The 23,075-nt window shown below is 40.0% G+C and overlaps 2 protein-coding genes across 3 annotated transcripts in view; one reads left to right on the top strand and one right to left on the bottom strand.

Moving 5' to 3' along the window:
• RGL1 (ral guanine nucleotide dissociation stimulator like 1) overlaps positions 1-23,075 on the top strand; it is a 249,511-nt gene that overhangs the window by 4,426 nt on the left and 222,010 nt on the right. For both annotated transcript variants that reach the window (XM_059412756.1, XM_059412758.1), the window contains exon 2: positions 21,812-21,962. The gene's annotated coding sequence lies outside the window, so the exon portion shown is untranslated. The remainder of the gene's footprint in view (positions 1-21,811; positions 21,963-23,075) is intronic.
• Positions 6,815-8,577, bottom strand: APOBEC4 (apolipoprotein B mRNA editing enzyme catalytic polypeptide like 4). The gene has a single exon (XM_059414026.1). It carries the CDS (start codon positions 8,575-8,577, stop codon positions 7,477-7,479), a length of 1,101 nt encoding a protein of 366 aa, XP_059270009.1. The 3' UTR covers positions 6,815-7,476.

Consider the following 23,075-nt stretch of genomic DNA (forward strand, 5'->3'; position numbering starts at 1 on the left):
ATGACTGCTGGAATTATCAAATGCTTTTTTTGAGGGGCCTAGTAACAAAAACAGTATTACTTTTTATCTTTTAATTAAATATATATACATATATTAAAAATATATTTAATTAAATATATATACATATATTCATATATGTGTGTATACATATATACTATATATATATATATATTTTTTTAAGATTTTATTTGAGAGAGAGAGAGAGAGCAAGCATGGGGGGGAGTTGGGGAGGGGCAGGGGGAGAGGGAGAAGTAGACTCCCTGCAAGGAGCCTAATGCAGGTTCTCCATATAGGCTTGATCCCAGGACCCTGAGATCATGACCTGAGCAGAAGGCAGACGCTTAACTGACTGATCACCCAGGTGCCCCTATCTATTTATATTTTTTTGCACTGAACCATTCCCGCATTTCTAGGAATAGATTGTGGTTATTTACTTGATAGTTGTGGTTAATTACTTGATAGTTTCGATTAGTTTATATTTTGTTTACGTGATTTCAGAATCAATACATGTAAGTGAGATTGCCCCATAGTATTCTTTGCCATCTCTATTCAATTTTGATATTAGAATTAGTATAGCTTTGTAAGATGAGTTGAGAAGATTTCTGCCTTCTCTTCTATGCTCTGGAAAAATATGATTAGAAAATTACTATGCTCTTTTTTCTTTGAGAGTTCTAAAATAGGCTTGCAAAATTATCTGGACTTGCTCATATTTTTAGGGTTAGATCTTTGATCATCTCTCTCTTCTGTGGTTATTGACTTGTTTGGTTTTTCTCTCTTTTTGAGTCAATTTTATAATTTATATTTTCATAATATATCATGCATTCTATCTAGATTGCCAGTTTTTTTTTGCAAAAAGTTGCACAAAATATTTTCTTACAATTATTTTAATATCTTGCATGACCATGGACTTATTGCTTCTCTTGTTGCTTTAAGCAAAATATTAAAATCAAACTTTTTTCCTTCCCCTAACATGATTGTTACAAATCCTAGTAATATATTGTTACTTCTTATAGAAAATAAAATTTATGGTTTTGATAGAATTTGAAAGATCCTACAATTCCTACTTTTTCTACTGTCTATCCTTGTTCTATTAATATTTTATTAATAGTGACTGCTTGATGTTTGTTTTGTGTTAGACATGGTAAACAATCTATTTATTTAATTATCAGAGTAGCTCTAGGACTTAGAAGTTAGTGTGTCCATTTTATGGATCAAAAATCTAAGACTGAGAGAGGTTATGTCAGATTCCGAATCTTGTGCTTTTAATCACCACAAGTCTTTCTCACTATTCCCAACTGTGCTGCTTACCTTTGTGTTAAAAATAAGGATATAACTAGGTATCAAGGTCCCAATAAACCTACACCAAGGTTTCAATAGCTTGAAATGAACTCTAAACTGTGAACTTAAAAAATCTTAAAAAATCTTATTATTGTAATGATTTTTTAAAAGACGTGTGTTTTTCAGGTCTTGTCCAACCTTATCTCAGTATTTTGAGACTAGACATAGAGCCTGTTACCTAATATTTAGTCTGTCACAAAAGATGTCACTTTTTTTGGTATAGGAAGAGATCAGTACGTGTTGATGAATAATTCCACTTAATTTTTTTCAAGTTGTAGCAAAATACACATAACAATTTACTGTCTTACCATTTTTAAGTGTACCTCTAAGTAATATTAATTATGTTCACATTATTGTACAACCATTACCACTATCCGTATCCAGACCTTTTTTATCTTACAGATCTGGACCCTGTACCCATTAAACAATAACTCCCCATTCCCCACTCCTCCCCCCAGCTCTGAACGATAGCCATCTTACCGTCTCTATAAATTTGATAGCTCTAGGGATCTCATATTAGTGGATTCATACAGTACTTTGTTCGTTTCTGTGGCTGGCTTATTTCACTTAATTTGATTTCCTCAAGATTCATTCACAACTGTAGCATGTATCAGGACGTCATTCCTTTTCAAGGCTGAGTAGTATTCCATTGTATGTATATTCGACATTCTCTCTATCCATTCATCTATTGAGGGACACTTGGATTACTTATGGCTCTTATGAATAATGCTGCTATGAATATGGTTATATAAATACCTGAGACCACATTTTCAATTCTTTTGGTTATGTACTCAGAAGAAGAATTGCTGGATCACATAATTCTCTTTTTAATTTTTTGAGGCACCAATTCCATTTAATTAACTAAATAGGGTAATAAAACGATGTTCCATTGCCTTAGGTCTCTCTGATTTGCTACATCCCTGAGAGTCAGAGACATCAAGTAAAGGTAATCTTAGGGTGTATATTTGGTATGAGGCTCCAGCTAAAACAAGAGTTGGGGATGGGGAGGGTGCTCAGACCGTGGGATCTAGAGCTCCTGAAGTTCTCCAGCCCAGCCCACCCAGCCTCCCTAGCTCCCATAGTCTACAGGATGCCTATTGATACAGTAGTCTGAGCAGAACTACAGAAAGGCCTCAGTGCAGGTAAAAATGGATATTGATCCCAGGCTTCGTACTGAGTCCATTTTGTTGCTATTTTGAGAGCCCTTAAAGCGTAGTGATTAAGAACGGGGATTCTGGAGTTAGAGCTCCTGGGTTTGCCCTTAGCTCAGCCTTTACTCCATGAGCTTTCTGTGGTGCAATTTTCTTATATGAAAATAGATATTTTAGGGGCGCCTGGGTGGCTCAGTGGGTTAAAGCCTCTGCCTTCGGCTCAGGTCGTGATCCTGGGGTCCTGGGATGGAGTCCCACATTGGGCTCTCTGCTCAGCCGGGAGCTTGCTTCTCACCCCCCCACCCCCACCTGCTTCTCTGCCTTCTTGTTATCTTTGTCTGTCAAATAAATAAATAAAATCTAAAAAGAAAAAAAAATCTTTAAAAAAAGAAAATAGATATTTTAGTAATACCTACCTCATGGGATTATTGGGAGAGTTAAATGAGTTAATACATGTAACTGTTTAGAAAAGCGCCTGACATACAGTTCTCACTAAATGTTAGGCAGTAATAATATTATTCTTAATTAGTGTAAGTCACCATGCAGCTTTCTTTAAAACCTTTGGAAATAAGATGCATAACATGATATTGTTTGAGCTAAATTTTTTGGATTTCATGTGCTTTGAATCAAAAAACTACTGTTACACAGTAACAGATAGGATTTGCTCCCAAGCCAACAGGATTAGATGGTAGCTTGATAAAACATTAACATCTGTAGAGAATCTGTACTAGTCCTGACAGGAGTTGGTTATAACGGTTTCTGTGGTCTCTTACAGTCTCGGCCCCCTTCAACACTGTCTGGGGGTTGGAGTCCTTGGGCAGAGCCCACCGTTTTAGGCACAGTGTCTCTGGTAAGCAGCTGGTAAGCAGTGATGGCACTAAACATTTGATTCAAATAATGAACTCCCCTAATCCACAAAGCAACCTTAAAAAAAAAAAATAACTTGGCTTCTCACGTAGCATCTATACAACGTAGAGGTTGTATAGACAAGACTGTTTGAATTATCTGGTTGCATATCCCGTTGTTAAGTCTCACTGGAAATCAGTACGTTAGCCTTCTGTTTTTACATGTCTGTCTTGGGAGCTTAACTAATCAAGGTCTTCCTGATTCATTACAGATAGATACAGATAGATAGATTCACTCTCTGTACTGACTAAGCAGGTAGCTGAGCCTACAGACTAAGAGCCAAACCTGCAGCATGGTAGATCCACAAAGGTAATGTTCCCCTTTTTCATAAGTTTCTTGGGATATAGCCCCCTTCCTCCTTTAAGTCACCCACCACTAGCTGCGTAATTTATTGGCTTGTGTTTTCTTTATTGGAGTTTCCCTAAGTGTGGGAGCAGTGAAAATTCTTCACTATCAGTAACGCCAGTGTGCTGAAGAGAGGTGGAGCGTTCCCACTTTGACGCTTCCCTAAGTCCCCGGGCCAGCCAGATGTGACCAGGAATCCGTTATGTGGTGATTAAGAAGTGTAACCACTGCACTGTGAACACTTGCTCTGTGGATCTATTCTTCTGATCTAAGCCATCTTAGTATGGGTAGAGCTGAAAGGACATTATGTATGAGCTCGTTGGTATCTCGTTGGTATCTTGTTTTACCGAAGGGGAGAGAGAGGCTACATGCCTAGGGCCCTATATATTTATGCTCTCTTAATAGTCTCTTGAAGGCTTGACTATACTGGCCAGGACTCATGACCTGTCAGTGACATTCTTCCTAGCACCAGATATCTAACTAGTACAAAAATTTAACTGCCAAAAGAGACTTTCCTGTCCTATAGTTCAGGCAACACTTCTCCCTTTGTTATATACTATTGAAATACAAATTCATCTCAGATTTCAGACTATGTTTTTTTTCTTAAATGTTTCTTCTAAAGATTTATTTATTTTTTTAGGGAGAGTGGGAGAGAGTGTGAGTGGGAGGAAGATCAGAGTGGGGAGAGAGAGAGAGAGAGAATCCAAGTAGATGGCCGCCTGGGTGGCTCAGTGGGTTAAGCCGCTGCCTTCGGCTCAGGTCATGATCTCAGGGTCCTGGGATCGAGTCCTGCATCGGGCTCTCTGCTCAGCAGGGAGCCTGCTTCCCTATATTTCTCTCTTTCTGCCTGCCTCTCCATCTACTTGTGATCTCTCTCTGTCAAATAAATAAATAAAATCTTAAAAAAAAAAAAAAAAGAATCCAAGTAGACTCTGTGCTGAGTATGGAGCCCAGCTTGGGGCTCAGTCTTAGAACCCTGAAATCATGGCCTGAGCTGAGATCACAAGTTGGATCTTAGCTGACTGAGCCACCCAGGCTCCCCTTCAGACTTGGTTTTTAACTGAATGCTTGTAGCCCGATTGTTATGTCTTTTGACCACTTTGTAGATAGAGTTCATGGTAACTATTTGAATCTACTTTTTCCCTTTTTTTTGAGAGGCCTGTAAGGTGGGCAGGTCCTTCCCAACTGCTGCAGGACATCACCAGCCAGCCTGGCAAGAGGCTTCAGAGCCAGTTCCCCAAACCTTCAGATTTGCCAATGTTCTTAGCTCAGTTGCCCACCTGGATAGAGATGCTGAATTTGTCACATTGGGTCTTTTTTTTTTTTTTTGACTCTACATCCCAAATTGTAAACAGATGGTTTCATAATCTTATAATAAACTTCAGTACTTTATAAAATAATAATTACTATATACTACAACATAATTATATTCCAATAATTCTATAAAAATTTTCACATTAACAAGAGAATATTCTTTAAAAAAATTTTAATGATGTTTATTTTAATCACAATAGAAATTTCTATTCTAAACATTTTTATTTTCTTTTCCTTCTCCTCCTCCACTTCCTCCTTTGACATGGAGTACTACTATGTGCTTTAAGCTTTTAATTTATTTTTATTATTTTTTAAAGATTTTATTTATTTATTTCACAGAGAGAGAGATCACAAGTAGGTAGAGAGGCAGGCAGAGAGAGGAGGAAGCAGGCTCCCTGCTGAGCAGAGAGCCCGATGCAGGGCTCGATCCCAGAACCCTGAGATCATGACCCAAGCTGAAGGCAGAGGCTTAACCCACTGAGCCACCCAAACACCCCTATTATTATGTTTAAAAATTAAAAACAAAGTTTTCCTTTTTAAAATTTAAATTCAATTAAGTAACATATAATGTATTATTGGCTTCAGGGGTACAGGTCTGTGATTCATCAGTCTTATACAATGTCCAGTTCTCATTATAACATATACCTTCCCCAATGCCCTTCACTCAGTTACCCCATCTGCTTTAAGCTTTTTTTAATGGCAAAAGTATCTTATTAACTTAGCATTACTTTTACATACTTAAGAAAAAATTTGGGGTGCCTGGGTGGCTCTGTTGGTTGAGTGTCTGACTCTTGATTTTAGCTCAGGTCATGATCTCCGGGTGAGGTGGAGCCCACATTGGGTGGGGGGCGGGAGGGCCATGCTCAGTGGGGAGTCTGTTTGAGAGTCTCCCTCCCTCTGCCCCTTCCCACCATGCATGCTCTCTCTCTCTAAAAATAGGCAAATCTTTTTTTTTAAAAAAGAAAAAATTTGGTAGCCAGTTACAAATGGATATACATTTTTCTCGGAATATGTTTTTACATATTTAGAAATATGTAAAAAAAGTGAGGCCGCATTAATGAGTGAATTAAACAGAAAGTGTTTTAATGTACATGCTCAGATGGTTATTCAAGGAGCACTTCCTAGAAGTGTGTTTCGAGCAAGATTTTAAGAGACGGTATAGATATACACTGCTGAAAAGAGAAGAGGTTAGAGAAAAGGGAAGTAAAACAAATTATGCATTGTGGCGCTATATCAGAAAAAGGGGGAATGGGTGCTAACAAAAAAATGATGTCCAGGGGTGCCTGGTGGCTCAGTGGGTTAAGCCTCTGCCTTCGGCTCGGGTCACGATCTTAGGGTCCTGGGATCAAGCCCCGCATTGGAGACTCTGCTCAGCGGGGAGCCTGCTTCCTCCTCTCTCTCTGCCTGCCTCTCTGCTTACTTGTGACCTCTCTCTGTCAAATAAATAAATAAAATCTTAAAAAAGAAATGATGTCCATTGCAGGATGGTTAAGCAAGCTCTTTGTTGGAATGAGTATGGAGTGTTGGAAAGCAGTGATTGGTAACATTATTGAGATGTAGATTCACAACCTTGCAACCTGCATTATGCCTGGATACTTGGCTAGATTCTAAGGGAAAACCATAGAGGGAGAGGGAGGTGCCTGACCAGTAGGAATTTACAATCTTGTGATGAGATTGGGCAGCTGGAAGGTAGAGAGGGAGCCTTCACAGCCCGGAAGAGCAGCTTGGATTTTACATGGTGTGTGATGGAAGGAGCCTTTGCAGGGTCTCATGTATCATCCTGCCTCTGTTGTCTGATCAGGAAGGAGAGATCTGTTCTGGGAAAAATCAACATTGAGCAGGTGACTAGGTTTCAAAAATCAATTTTTGCAGCTATATATGATCAATTAGCAAAAGAGTTGGTTTTTTTTTTTTTTTTACATAAAAAACTATTTTGAATCACTTTAGGAAAAAAATGGACTGCCTAAGGTCTTCTGTTCATGATTAACAATTAATGGAAAATCACTGATTTGCTTTTGCATACAGTACTTAATGTCAGTAACTTCAGGCTGTTTTCCAATTTTACAGTAAATTTTTATACTAAAACCAATTTAGGAAGCTGTTTAGTCCATGGCCTTTTTCGATGGAAAGATGGGTGGGTAGACTAGAATAATGACGTTTTCTTTTCCACACCAAAGTATTAATAAGGTACTAATGATACTGTCGCTTTCAAAATAAAGGAGAGAGGTCAAGTTGCTTATGAAAACATCTTGGATTATGGTAAAAGTTGGGTAGCTTTATAGCAGTTGAGATAGCAAATATTTCAGGTTTTGCTTTTAGTGTATCAGTTCATCTCCCATCTTGGATCAGACCCAAGATTTTTCTTTGCTATTGAATTTGTCCTCTCGTAGTTGTTTGGTCTCATGTTGTAGAAATATAGATTTTATTTTTTCCCTTTCTTCTTCTTTTCATCTGCTTCTTTGGTACTTGCAACCTGCTCCGTGATTTCCACTCTCTCCACTGGCGTTCCCATGGGAGGCCTTCTGGGGTCCTTGGTGTCCAGGAATGACATTTGAGGCATATTTAAGTGCCTCACAATAATCCTGGGTTTGTATGCATTTTGACGCACATGGATTGGTGGTAGGTCTCTGAAAGGCACCAACACAAAAACGACAGGAACTCTGAGGTCTGGGGTCAGATTGGGTTGCGGTTGTCCACGTGTCACTTGAAGATTCTGCCCAGGAAAGACCTTGTTGAAGGGGTAGCTCTCTAAAGCCGCCTGAGCTTTTATGTTCTGATTCTCTTTTGTCTGGGGAAGAACATCAGTGAAATAAGGTTTCACTCCTGTTATCCTGTTGATTTCATATGCGTTGTGCCTATCAGCCAGTGCTCTCCTGGTTAAAATGGGCTGGAAAACAGTGGGTCCTGAGACACCACTCACAAAGCTGTTGAGGAGAGAATGCCAAATTCCACCACTTATTGGGCTCAAGGTGACCTGTGGCCATAAACTGGCCAGGCTCCGGAGAGCTTCCCGATTCCACGCCGAGGCAGGAAATTCGGCCTCAGTATGATAGAGCTGAGAAAAGTAAATGCTGAGAGTAACATCTGGATACATTATTAAGAAATTGTACATTTTGCTGATGCAGCAGTGGTTGGCTTCATTACAAGGAGAGTTGTTGGAATACAGAATGATATGCCTGATAGCATTGTTTTTGTGTCGGGCTGCGTCAAAATAACCATTCATCTCGAATAGCATCGATTCTGGATGGGTATTGTTTTCAGTGCAACTGCTAGCGTGGCCCTTTTGCACCAGGCTTCCAGAAGAAGTTTTTAGCTCATAAAATGTGAGGTGCTTTGTTTGAGGATACACTGGCCCATAAGGGAATCCAAAAATCTGATGAAATTCTGTATAGGGAACTCTTGCTTCTTCTCCTGTCCGAATATGGTAAGGACAGTTCGAACAGTCTAGAGAGAAGCTCAGCCAGTAATAAGGTTTTACTATTGTTCCACGATTTGCTAGGTATTCTTCATATATAGGTTCCATTGCTAGATTTATGGTCTTCTAGCTGCAACCCTAAACAAGGAAAAGAAATTATACGTAAAACCAGTGTAGGAAAAACTAAAGAAAATGCACTGATTTATTGAGCCATACTTTTCTTTAAAGAAGGTAGCACAATAGGTATAGCATCTTTTATTTATTTTTTTAAAGATTTTATTTATTTATTTGACAGAGAACACTCATAGGCAGAGGCAGGCAGAGAGAGAGAGAGGGAGGCAGGCTCCCTGTTGAGCAGGGAACCGGTTGTGGGGCTCGATTCCAGGACCCTGGGATCATGACCTGAGTCGAAAGCAGAGGCTTCAACCCACTGAGCCACCCAGGTGCCCAGTGTCTTTGATTTTAAAAGATAGTTATATATAGGCATAGATGAGGAAGCTCAAGATTCATCTTTGTTCATTGAGATTCTTGGGGTGTGGGGAGGAGATGAAAAAGAAAGGCATAATGCAGCTTTACCTGTTTCACAGATTGTGAGACGACACAGCAAATGGGTTAACAGTGCAAGTTCTGGAAACAGACTGCCTTGTTTCAAATCTGGGCTCTGCCCCTTACCGGCTCAGTGACTTTCTGCAAGTTGTTTAAAGTCTGGGAGTCACAGCTTTATACACAAGAGTCTATAAAGTGAGGATGAGAATTGTACCCACCTCTCAGTAAAAGGTTATCTGGAGGGTTGAATAATAGAATACATATAAAATGCTTTATTATGTGCCTGACTCATGTTAAGGACTCACTAAAGATTAGCTCTTAATAGTGATAGTACAAATCCCGGGATTATCTAAACAATTCTTGTTTTTGAAAGCCTAAACAAGCGGGGGTTTTGCAGTTTTGTTTGTAATGTTCTTCCTTTGTCCCTTTCTTGAATGATATTATCTAATTATTTGCATAGGTTTTGAATGTGCTTGCATTTAAAATCAGCTGTTTCTTCAGATCAGTGGCAGTAAATTGAAGCTAATTATCCTTTTGGGGAAAGGATCATGGTTACTGGTGGAGACTTCTCGTGGGAATGCCATTTGAGTATTCTTTGGGAAGTGAACACTTTGCTATTTGAGGGTTTTATTTCCAGTGGGTGGGTCTTGTTAGAACATTTTGGAAACTTTACCATTCTGGAAAGCACATATGGTTCTTTAGGATATTTCAAGTGAATAGTTTCTGGGATGTTAAACCACAAAAGTTGAGGTCTGTAAGTAATGATTTTTTTCCTTTAAACAAAAATTACTCAGTTACATTGTTCCCACGCAGCAACCTAGGGCATTCTAATATAGTTTCAAGAACATTTTTCAATAACTTTGTATTATTCAAGTATTATGTATTTCTTGTAGGATATTTTTAAAAATGCTAATATATACAGGGAAAAATAAAAACTCATACTGATTTATCTCAGTTTATGTTCCCTAACTGTTAACATGTCTTTTCCCTCCAGTCTTTTTGCTACGTGTTTGTTATTCACAACAGAAATAAAATCATGTTTTATACTTCGCTTCTCACTTAGTATAGGTCATGAGTACTTCCCCATGTTATTAAAAAGTTTTCAAAAAGCAATATTCATGGCTAATTAGTATTTTATTATGCAACAAATATGTAATCAAATATTCTGGTTCTTGCCTCTTTTTATTATTATAAATAACACTTCAATGAGCATTTCTGGAAATAAAGTTGTGTTTTTCTTTTCTTTTAGTATAGATTACTAAAGTTGTATTATTAGCTCAGACTTTGTCAGATTGCTTCTTAGGATGGTGTCCCAATTCTATCTCATCCTCCTTTGCCCATTTGAGGAGTGAGCATCCGTATCCCTTTTTGGCTATAATTTGGACCTTTTCAATTCCTCATGAGGTTGAACACATTTTCACATGCTTATTGGTCTGTAATATTTATCCTTCTGTGAAATATCTCTGATCCGCCCCCCCCCCCGCCAAGCGCTTTGTGGAGGATTTCCTTACTGATTTGCAAGAACTCTCTTTGGTTTGTTTTGTTTTTGTTTTTTAAAGATTTTATTTATTTATTTGACAGACAGAGATCACAAGAAGGCAGAGAGGCAGGCAGAGAGAGAGGGAGAAGAGGGCTCCCTGCTGAGCAGAGAGCCTGATGCAGGGCTCGATCCCAGGACCCTGAGATCATGACCAGAGCTGAAGGCAGAGGCTTTAACCCACTGAGCCACCCAGGCACCCCGCAGGAACTCTTTTTGTATTAAGAATATTAGCTGACATAATTTTTGCAAGTATTTTACCTGGTTTATGGAGCCATTGATTATGCTGATGGCATTTTTAATTATACCAATTTTTACATTTTTCTATGGTCTTATCTTCGCCCTTAAGATTTTTTACTGTTGTATTTGGAAAAGACTTCCCCATCAAAGAGGAGTTAAGTATTCCCCATATTTTTTTTCTAGTATGTATGGTTTTATCTTTTACATTTAACTCTTTGTCCAGGCAACAGCACAGATAAAGCAGAAAATTAAAGAGAGATAAACTGACCATTACAAAACAAAAGAAAATATATTTCTCACTTTCCAAAATCGAATTTGTCATTTTGGGAGTATTTATTACAATTTTCATATGGAAGCACTTGGATCAACTTCTTTCTTCCTCAACCCCAGTCAGCTCCGTCCCTGCTGTATTTGGTACCACTGAAACCTGCAGCGCCCCTTTGCCAACCTGTCCTGGGCAGAAAATGGTTTAGGAGTCTCAGTCCTGCTGTCGAGGGAGTGTGATTTACTCATGCCACGATTTTCCTAATGGCTGATGTCTTTGCAGTAATTCCGGATGCCACAAACCCATCAAATTCCAGGTTTCTCCTAATCTCTGTCCTGTCAATTTAGTCCATAGGGTCAGACATTTACCTCAGTGTCCTCCTCAGTTCTGCACTTTCCTGGCGTGACTGAATTCGTGCCCCGAGGCCTCCCAGCCCTTGCCTATCTTTTCCTCTGGGTCCCGGACTTTCTTTTCTTCCCCTTTTGGCAACGAATGCATGACCTGGAGCCTCACACCATCTTGGGTTGATCCTGGGCACTGTTTTCTCCCTGGATTTCCTCCTCTTTCAGCCTTACCCATCAGACCAGATAGATGTCTCTGAATATCAAAACTTATTGAAACCAAGCCCAGAGTCCCACTTGCTTTTGAATCTGGGGCCTTGGATGTGGTCTGCTGTTGGGTGGCACAGCCTATATCCAAGGGACTACTCAGACTGCAGTTTTAAGTCCCCCATGATTCGACTGGAATGTTCCGGAAACAGTAACATGAGGCCTTTGTCTGCCTGTTTTAGGGTGGATGGGATGGGTGGAGTTAACTACACTTAATCATCCCACACTTACCCTTATGGGAAGCAGAAGTCTTTGTATCTTTCAAAATAAAGGCAGTATGGGAAGTCCCAGCTGTTTTTCTAAGTACTCTTCTCTTTGTACTCCGTCTGCTGTTTTAGCTGGGAAGGATGCATCCTTCCTGTCTTTAAGGAGATCTTAAGGACTGGTGGCCTCCATAGGGCACAGGGGTGGGCGAACTCTGGAGGTTCATTCTTGCTTTTCACTGTCAGTCAGCTGTGGTTCCCCATGGGTGGAGCCTCCACTTTTTCAGAGGGTCTTTCGAAGACTTTTCTTGGATCACCTTCATCTGAGAGGGAAGCAGAAAAGACCTCCGTCAGCTTTGAACTCTTAGAGAATTGGTGATTTGTATCATCAGTTGGCCAATGATCACAGACTCTTTTGTATCATTCACTTCTGCTTATCCGCCCATTCACTCTGCCTCTACCCAGGCAGGGGCATACCCTGTTGAGCCCAGGACCAGATTCAGGGAATCTTAGTTGGTTCATAGGCCAGGTTGGCTGAGACTTGTCTCCCCAGCATCCTCTGTCCCTACTACCTCGTCCTTTCCCCCTCCACCTTTGGCCGTGCTTGGGAAAGGCATGATGCCTTCGGTAGAGCAGGTCTACTAGTAAGAAGCAGAGATCTATAGAACCCAGCGCCTTGCTACTGGTTGTGAGTGGCCCCTGGACTGCAGCCTTGGGACAACAGCCTTCCTTCCTTTAACATAAATGAGGCATACATGAGGACAATCTGCTCTCTCTTCACCCCCAGCTAGGATTAGTGAGTACTGGTAAAGCACAGTTTGCACTGGCGTAGTGGGAGAATGGAGTTTGCCCTTCCCAATCTGTGCACAATCTGTTAGCAGCTAAAAACAAATGCTAGCAGTTATAATTACCATCATTTTGTCTCCAGGCTTGGATAACATTCCAGGTGTTCTAGAAGATGGTCCGCTCCCTTTTTTCCTCCTTTCAGTACCATGCCCTGTTTCGAGGGGCTCCGGAGGCTGGTCGTGCTGGCGAGCTTCACCTCCCCAATCGGTTCGGGACTCTTTTGCAGTTTGTGTCTGTTAGTTCCTTTGAACTTTGCTGTCCCAAGTTAGAAAAACCTTGCTGAGGTGTGGCTGCCTCTAAGAACAGTGTTGAATCGGTGCCATGGTAACGTTTGCAAAGTAGCTACTGCTAGGATACGGCTCTGACACTTATTACTTTATTTGCATTTCAAACCACCTGTTCCGAAGATGAAAATATACATGAATGCATATTCCTGTCTGCATGAAAGCACACTTGCTGACGATTGCAGGGAACATCTTGGGGGTTTTCTCCCTCTGGCTGTAAGAATCAAGCTCTGAGGTCCTGCTCCTCAGCATCTTTGTCCTGATCTAGATCAGGTGCCGGGCCTGGTGGTGTGTGGACACAATTCACTGGTTCCGTTGCATGTAGATACACCAGGGCCCTTTCTTAGGAAGTTTGTGTTTTGGTGAGAGGGAGCAGAGACTCGATCTCCCCAAAGGGAGGCACTTACTACTAATAGGTCCACAGCCTCTGAAGGGAGAGCTCTTCAGTGTGTCCAGATCTGGGCCAGCAGTCTCTCTCTTCTTACAGATTCCCTGGGAGACTCTTGCAGTTGGTATGTATCTGTTTCCCTCCAGTTTAAGGCAAACCCGCCCCCTGGATCGTGGTGGCTCCTTGTTCATAGCCAACGGAAGAGCCACTCGGCCTGCTCTGTTCTGTTCCCTTGCCCCGCCTCCTACGTCTTCTCCTAGGACACTGGACATGTCGATGGTCATGACTCACTGTGCTCACTACCAATTATTCCCTCTTTCCTCTTCCTCAGGCCACTTGAAGGAACAAGTGATGATCACTACTGTGTATTTCCATTAGTTACCACCTCAAAGTTTTTTTAAAAATTATTTTTGTTAACATATAATGTATTATTTGTCCCAGGGGTACAGGTCTGTGGGTCATGAAGCTTACACATTTCACAGCCCTCACCATAGCCCATACCCTCCCCAGTGTCACCCCAAAGTTCTTCAACACATTTCCTGTGCTGAAAATAGCGCAGCAGGGACAATGGAAGCACCTAGAAGGCTTCCTGCAAGCAGCCTTAACCACTCTTAGCTAGTTTCTCAGTCAAACTCCCAGTCTCCCCAACAGCATCTGTCCTTTCTCCTTGAGGCTTGAGGGGACTCCTTCTGGTTTAGATGTTTTATGTTGATCTTTGCCTTTTAAGGGTCTCACCTAACTATTTTTCGGTTACATATTCTTTCATGCTTGCTTCCGGGACAACTCGCTATTGGTCCCTTCGCCGCCGTGGCCACTGAGCATGCCTCCGTTGTGCTCCCTTCCTGCATCCGTCTTCCTGGCATCTCCTAGCTCGATGAACTTGTAAATTTAAGATCAAGATTCCATCTTTATTTAACATTAATAAATGACATCCCATTTAAAAATGTTCCCTGAAGGGGCGCCTGAGTGGCTCAGTTGGTTAAGCATCCGACTCTGGACATATGCTCAGGTCATGAACTCTGGGCTGAGCCCTGTGTCAGGCTCTGTGCTGAGTATGGTGTCTGATCAAGATTCTCTCTCTCAAATAAATAAATAAATCTTAAAAAAAAAAATCCCCTTAAAAATGAGTTTCTATCCACTGACATATTTACCAATTGGATTTTAGGTTAATTTCAGGTTTAGGCAATCCCACATAGCCACCAGTTTTAAAAACAGCTCTATTGAGTTTTAATTGACAAATAAAAATTGTGTATATTTAGGGTGTACAGCTTGATCTTTTGATAAGCTTATACACTGTGAAATGGTTACAGCAATCAAGATAATTAACATATCTATAACCACATAGAGTTATCTTTTTGGGGGGTTTGCATGAGAACATGTAAGATCTGCCCTCTTAGCAAATTTCAAGTAAACAATATTGTATTGTTAACTGTAGTTGCCATGCTGTGCATTAGATCTCCAGAACTTAGTCATCTTACAAAGCTGAAACTTTATACCTATTGACCAACATTACTCCAGTTCTCCCTTGCCCCAAACCCTGACAACATTTTACTCTATGCTTCTACGAGTGTATTTTAGATTCCACCTATAAAAATGGCATTATGCAATATGTGTCTTTCTGTTTCTGGCTTATTTCACATAACATAATATCCTTCAGGTTCATCCATGTTGTGGCAGATGCTAGGATTTCTTTTTATTTTATTTTTTTTAGATTTTATTTATTTATTTGACAGACAGAGATTACAGGTAGGCAGAGAAGCAGTGAGAGAGAGAGGAGGAAGCAGACTATCCACTGAGCCGAGTCTGATGCGGGGCTTGATCCCAGGACCCTGGGATTATGACCTGAGCTGAAGGTGGAGGCTTAATCCACTGAGCCACCCAGGCGCCCCACTAGGATTTCTTTTTAAAGGGTGAATAATATATCATTTTATGGGTGTACCACATCTTCTTTATTCATTCATCTGTCTGTGGACATTTAGGTTGTTTCCGTACCTTGACTATGGTGAGTAATACTGCAGTGAGCATGGGAGTGCAGATATCATATCTTTGAGATACTGATTCCATTTCTTTTGGATAAATACCCAGAAATGGGATTGCCAGATCTCGTGGTAGTTTTATTTTTAATTTCTTGAGTAATTGCCATATTGTTTTCCATCATGGCTCTATCATTTTATATTCCAACTAACAGCTCCCTTTTCTGTGTCATCACCAACCCTTGTTTTCTTTTGTGTTTTTGATAATAGCCATCCAAACAGGTGTGAGGTGGTTTGGGTGTGAGCCACCCAGGCGCCCTCCTTTGGCATTTTTAAAATCAGATTGTTGGGACGCCTGGGTGGCTCAGTTGGTTGAGCAGCTGCCTTCGGCTCAGGTCATGATCCCAGCATCCTGGGATCGAGTCCCACATCGGGCTCCTTGCTCAGCAGGGAGCCTGCTTCTCCCTCTGCCTCTGCCTGCCATTCTGTCTGCCTGTGCTTGCTCTCTCCCCCTCTTTCTCTCTGATAAATAAATAAATAAAAAAAAATTTAAAATCAGATTGTTTGGGGCACCTGGGTGGCTCAGTTTGTTAAGCGACTGCCTTTGGCTCAGGTCATGATCCTGGAGTCCCACATCAGGCTTCCAGCTCCACAGGGAGTCTGCTTCTCCCCCAACCTTCTCCCCCTCTCATTCTCTCTTTCTTTCAAATAAATAAATAAAATCTTTTAAAAAGTCAAATTATTTGGTTTCTTTTTGCTATTACACACATTCCTTATATATTTTGGATATTAGTCCCTCATCGGGGTTAGCAAATATTAGCAAATTTGTTAGCAAGTGTCTCCCACCATCTGTAGGTTGCCTTTATACCTTGTTGATTAAGTTTCTTCAGATGTGCAGAAGCTTTTTAGCATCATGTAGTCCTACTTGTCTATTTTTGATTTTTAAAAAAGATTTTATTTTTTTAAAAAAAGATTTTATTTATTTATCTGGGAGAGAGAAAGAAATGAGCGCAAGTGAGGTGTGGGGAGGGGCAGAGGGAGTGGGAGGAGCAGGTTCCCCAGGGAGCAAGGAGCCTCTGTGGGGCCGGATCCCAGGACCCTGGGATAATGACCTGAGCTGAAGGCAGATGCTTAACCAAGTGAGCCACAAGCACCCCTATTTTTGCTTTTTTATTTTTTTTTATTTTTATTTTTTTTATTATTTTTTTTTAAAATATTTTATTTATTTATTTGACAGAGAGAAATCACAAGCAGGCAGAGAGGCAGGCAGAGAGAGAGGAGGAAGCAGGCTTCCTGCTGAGCAGAGAGCCCGATGCGGGCCTCGATCCCAGGACCCTGAGATCATGACCTGAGCCGAAGGCAGCGGCCTAACCCACTGAGCCACCCAGGCGCCCTATTTTTGCTTTTTTAAAGAAAATTAATTTCTTATTTAGAGGGAGAGAGAACAAGCGAGCAAGAGAGCAGGGAGAAGGGCCAATGGAGAAGGAGAGGCAGAGAATCTTGAGCAGACTGGCGCTGAGACTTGGGGCTCAGTCCCATGACTCTGAGATCAGGACCTGAGCTGAAAGCAAGAGTCAGATGCTTAACCGATTAAGCCACCCAGGCACCCTTATTTTTGCTTTTGATGTCATATTAAAAAATTCATCACCAAGACCAATGTCAAGAACACTTTTCCTATGTTTTCTTTTAGTAGTTTTATAGTTTCACCATTTACATTTGTCTTTAATTTTGTGTTGGTTTTTTTATATGGTGTGGGATAAACATCCAGTTTTATTGTTTCGCATGAGCCACCATTTTTTGCATCTCTTAGGTGTAGGAAAATTCCAAAGGAAGATCAGCTTCACAAAGCTTCATTAAGGTTGCACAAATGATTTTTTAAAATTTTATTTATTTTGTTTGTATGTGGGGGTAGTGAACCCATGAGCAGGGGGAGGGGCAGAGGGAGACAGAGCAGACTCCCCAAATGAGCAGAGCAGGGCTCGTCCCAGGACCCTTAGATCATGACCTGAGAGCCAAGGCAGATACTCAACTGGTTGAGTCACCCAGGTGCCCACACAAAAATGATTTTTAAAATTGAGTTTAGGGGTGCCTGGGTGGGTCATTGGGTTAAGCCGCTGCCTTGGGCTCAGGTCATGATCTCAGGGTCATGGTATCAAGTCCCGCATCAGGCTCTCTGCTCAGCAGGGAGCCTGCTTCCCTCCCTCTCTCTCTCTCTCTGCCTGCCTCTCCGTTTACTTGTGATCTCTGTCTGTCGAATAAATAAATAAAATCTTAAAAAAAAAAAAGACTTTATTAAAAAATAAATAAATAAAATAAAATTGAGTCTAGCCACAAGGAAACGAAGGACTTTGATCATGGGGTTTCTGCTCACAATTCTTACTGCTAAATTGATATGTACAGGAAGGGAGAACTTTGAAGAAACATCTATTTCCCCAAACAGACTCCTTTCCTCTGTCTTCCTTTGTTACCTTGCCATCCTTCATCTTCAGTCAGATGAGTTACAGTGAATATTATCTGTAGCAAAGTAATAGGAGATTATAATGAAAAAGCTTTGCAAAGGCCAAACTCTCTCATACTGATATATATATATTTAAAAGACCTTTATTCAGGTTAACACTCTAAAAATTGTTTCTAATCTGTGTTCTGGCTTCCCAATGTGAGGTGTATCTAAGGAGGCTTGTGTGTTGCTAGTTGCTACCTCTAAGGTGACTTGGATAACTTATATTTTATTGCCTCTTTTTTTTTTTTTTTTACTTTTATATGAAGGCATATAGCCAGTTGTTATATAAGTCACTGCTTTCATAGTGGTTTGGTAGACACTGAATAATAATGCCCACTTTTATGTAGCAGTAAGATGCTACCTACACTGAAGAAAAGAAGGAGAGGAGAGAATTCAGTAGATTTCATGGGGCTCACTGAGAGTTAGGTAGGACAAATGGGACAAGATAAGTGTTAGGGTTAGAGAGGAAAAGAAGACAAAAAAAAAAAAAAAAAAAAAAAGCAAAGGATGGATGTCCTTGCTTGGGATTATAAATGGAAAGGCCACAGGGTGGCAGCACAGTCTTACCAGCAGGAAACTTTCTGTTGGACCACAGTTCATTTGCTAAATTCACAGATTTGCAGAATTCCTCCATGTCGGTTTCCTCCGATGTCCCAGGTAAATACCAGCAAATGCTTAGAATGAGAGGTAACTCCTAAAATTTAGGAAACTTTAGGTAACTCCTAAAACTGGAGCAAAGTGCGGGGTGAAGCCACCATCTTTACTCCCAGAATCTGTACAGATGCTCTAAAAAAGGTTTCAGACTGTCTGTGGGGAAGGACCAGTTTCAGTTTACCAACCATCGTACACTGATCATTTTGTAAAATTCAATGAAGTGATTTTATAGAAAAATGAACAAAAAAGACATAGACATCATAAGCTCATTTTACAAATAATTAAAAGACATAAACAGATCAAAAGTTATGAAAGTTTTAAATCACATTTCAATAAATGCAAATGGAACACCCGTCTATTTTTGCTTTTGTTGCTCATGCTTTTGATGTCATATTCAAGAAATCATTGATCAAACCAGTGTTACAAAGATTTCCCCATGTGTTTTCTTCTAGGAGTTTTATGGTTCCAGGTCTTATGTTTAACTCTTTAATCCATTTTGGGGTTTTTCTGGTGTATGTGCATGGTGTAGGGTAAGGGTCCAATTTCATTTTTTTTAAAAAGATTTTATTTGTTTATTTGACAGAGAAATCACAAGTAGGCAGAGAGCAGCAGAGAGAGAGGGAGAAGCAGGCTTCCCGCTGAGCAGAGAGCCTGCTGTGGGGCTCGATCCCAGGACCCTGAGATCATGACCTGAGCCGAAGGCAGAGGCTTAACCCACTGAGCCACCCACGTGCCCCCCAATTTCATTCTTTTGCATATGGATATCCAGTTTTCCTAACACCATTTGTTGAAGAGCTGTCCTTTCCCCATTGCATATTCTTGACACCTTGGCACTACCAAAGATCATTTGACCGTATGTGTGTGGGTTTGTGTTATTTTTGTCCCATTTGTCTATATGTCTGTCTTTATGTAAATATAAACAGAACAAACATAACACAGAAAAAAAGAAAAAAAGAATTACCAAAACCATATGTGTTGTTTATTTAAAGTGTTATGTATAGATGACTAGAGTAGAGAATCACTGTTATTATTATTATATTCAACAATTATATTAAACAAAAAGCTTTTGAAGGATATAGCAATGTTCAGTGTCCTAAATATGCCGTTTGTGAACATCAGTATATTGACTTATAAAATTTTTATTGTGACCAATCAACTTGCTTCTTGCTTGTTACTCCATCTAATCTAGGTCCAACTGATGGACAACACTATTTGCAGGATATAATCATATCTAGACTGATTCTGTGTTTATTTTGGTAGCATTAGAATAGGGAAAGCCAGTTGTAAGAGGTATGCTAATTGGAATAGAAGAAGAGGCTTTAAAGCAATTTCACAAGCTCAAGGTATTCATTTTTAACAATTTTAAAAAATAAAGCAAGTGATACTATATTTTCAAAATTCATCAGTAGCCACTTCCAATATTTTATCCTGTAGTTGTATTAAATTTAAGTTATCTTTTGATGAAAGGACTAGTTTATGGTTCCACGAATTCCCTATACATAGATTGTCTATCAAAATTATTATCTATAGCATTGATAATAGTTGTTAAAATTATGAAACATGACATAACCATCTCTGGAAACTCTGTTTTTCCACACTTCTCATCTTTATTTTGACTTTTCAGTCATCTGCTATTGAAAAACATGTTGAATTTTTTCCATGTTTGGAAATACTAAGGTTATTAACATAACAAAGATTACAGACAAATAGGCAAATCTGAATGTCTAATATACTTTTTCTTTAAAAACTTGGGCCCAAACTGGTTTCTTACCCAGCAGTAATTCTGAGCATTTATTCAGCAGTTCCAACATTCTCTACAGAACTTTTCCCCTAGGTGACCATCATAAGCCAGTATGTAAAGCTGTTGTTTGTGATCAACTTCCATATTATCACATAAGCAGAATAATTTCAAATGTAATGCATTAGCATTTATGTAATTTGTAGTGTTTTTTAAATGATTCATTTCATCTTTTTTTTTTTTTTAAGATTTATAAAAAATTTATTTGTCAGAGAGATAGGGAGCACAAGTAGGGGAGAAGCAGGCAGAGGGGTGGGAGAAGCAGGCTCTCCACTGAGCAGGGATCCTGATGCAGGGCTCGATCCCAGGACCCTGGGATCATGACCCGAGCTGAAGGCAGCCGCTTAACTGACTAAGCCACCCAGGCGCCCCTGTGTAATTCATAGTTTTTAATGTGTCACTAAGCACAGTGATTAGCTTGGCTGACTTTTTTCCCTAGTAAGGTTTTCTCAATGAAGGAAATAGTGTGTGGTTTTGCATTCCGGCTCGAGTTCCTTAATCTGAGCAATTATCCTAGAACTTTCTCCCATGCAAGATTTAAACTCTAAATCACTTTTCCTGATGTAAATCATACAGGGTCATATCAAATTTCTATAAAAGTTTCTAAGTACTTTCGATTTCTGTACTTACCTTGTCGACATTGTGACAGTCTATGGGTGGGCCCTGGTTCATAGGCAGCTTTGAGTGACATTGTTTTTGTGTACTTATTCCATTTCACTTAAGTCACTATTAGGTAGTGATTCTGCTTAACTAAGTGCACTAAATTTTATTTAATTCCTCTGGCTATCTTATAATATAAATGCTAAAGAATTTGAATGAAAATACCATTCGTTGAACACAGAGGAACACTTACTGAATGCCTCCTTTGTGCCAAAAAGTTTACATGCCTGACATCCCTAAGAGGTGCGTATTATTACAATTTCCGTTTTACAAATAATAAAACCAAGGTTCAAAGTGGCTAATGCTAAGATAAGATAGCTAGTAACTGGTAGAGCTGGGATTTGAACCCAGAGCCCTCTGACACTCTTCTTTTTTTTTTTTCTTTTTAAAGATTTTTATTTGTTTATTTGACAGACAAAGATCACAAGTAGGTAGAGAGGCAGGCAGAGAGAGAGAGGAGGAAGCAGGCTCCCCCCTGAGCAGAGAGCCCAATGTGGGGCTCGATCCCAGGACCCTGAGATCATGACCTGAGCTGAAGGCAGAGGCTTTAACCCACTGAGCCACCCAGGTGCCCCTGAAACTCTTTTCTTGATACCATTATCGCTCCATCACATCCTACATTTTGAGCAAAAAGAAAATAATTTCAAATTTATGGCCTAGTCTTAAGATAAATGGAAAAAATTAAATTTCAGAAGTGAGGAACTGAAGTTAAGAAAGTCAAGCAGGCTAGGAAAAGTGTCATGGTGAGAAGGTAAGTGTGGGGAAACAGCTGAAAATGTGAAAATGTTTCTGTCAGAGGAAAGAAAGTTAAAAAAAATTTTTTTTTTTTAATATTTTTAGATCTTTATTTGCGAGAGAGAGAGAGCACCAGCAGGGGGAGCAGCAGGCAGCCGGAGAGGGTGAAGCAGGCCCACACCGAGCAGAGAGCCCGACGTGGGGATCGATCCCAGGACCCCAGGACCACAACCCGAGCTGAACCAACTTCACTGAGGTAAAATTTATATAATAAAATGTACCCATTGTGTGTTCAGTTATATGAGTTTTGACATATGGATATACTCATGTTACCACCATCGCAATAAAAATATAAAACATTCCCATCAACCCCAAATTTTCCCTGGGTCCCTTCCTTCCCCATCAGTCACCTTCCTTCATGGCTCTAGGGTAGTATTATCTTTTTGCTGTTACTATAGATTAGATATTATTTTTCCCCAAGTTTCACATACATGGAATCATAAAGGATGAATTTTGGCGTCTTTCACGTGTTGCTCAATGTTCATCCATGTGATTGTGTATATCAGTAGCTTGTTACTTTTTTAATACTGAGTAATATTCCATTGTATATATGGAATATATACGCTATAATTTATCTATTCATCTGTTGATGGACATTTGTGTTGTTTCTAGTTCGGCGCTCTTATGAAAAAGGTACTCTGAACATGCTTGTCCAAGTCTTTGTGTGGATGTAGGTTTCTATTCCTCTTGGACAAATGCTTAAGAGTGAAATTGCTGGGTTGTATGGTACATGTGTCTCAACTTTCTAAAAACTGTCAAACTTTTTTATCAAAGTAGTTATTATTTTATATACCCACGGGCAACATATGAACATTTCAGTTACTCTGCATTCTTGCCAACGCTTGGCTATTGTCAACATAAACAAGTATTTGACATAGCAATTCAGAAAGACTAGTTTCTCTTACGCTTGTCATTTGACGGGATGGGAGTAAACAGTGGGTGGGATTCTGTAGTTCTTCTGTTTCTTCCTTTGCATAACCAACCCCCAATAAATCTCCAAAGAGCACCATGCTTATCAAGAAATTTGATAATTAGCTTCTTAATTGCTTCCAACTCCTCTTATGGAAGAGACTTCTTCCAAACGAAATCACTGATAGGGCTGAGCTGAGCTCAGTCCAGTCTCATCCTTCAGTTAGGACAAGAGTATGTGGAAGCTCAGAGAAAATATTATGGCCATGGACTCAGTATGGGGAGGATATAGTGAGCTCTGACAATCCTCTAAGTGCTTGCTATCAAGAAGGCTGTTGTCAGTCTCATCGTTTCACTGTAAGTGTTGCCTTTTCTTTTATTCTTGCCTTTCATGTTTTAT

The sequence above is a fragment of the Mustela nigripes genome, chromosome 10, assembly GCF_022355385.1.
Source record: "Mustela nigripes isolate SB6536 chromosome 10, MUSNIG.SB6536, whole genome shotgun sequence".
Taxonomy (NCBI): Eukaryota; Metazoa; Chordata; class Mammalia; order Carnivora; family Mustelidae; genus Mustela; species Mustela nigripes.

Excerpts from the sequence above, each read along its gene's own strand:
- APOBEC4 (XM_059414026.1), bottom strand. The coding sequence starts at position 8,577 with ATGGAACCTATATATGAAGAATACCTAGCAAATCGTGGAACAATAGTA.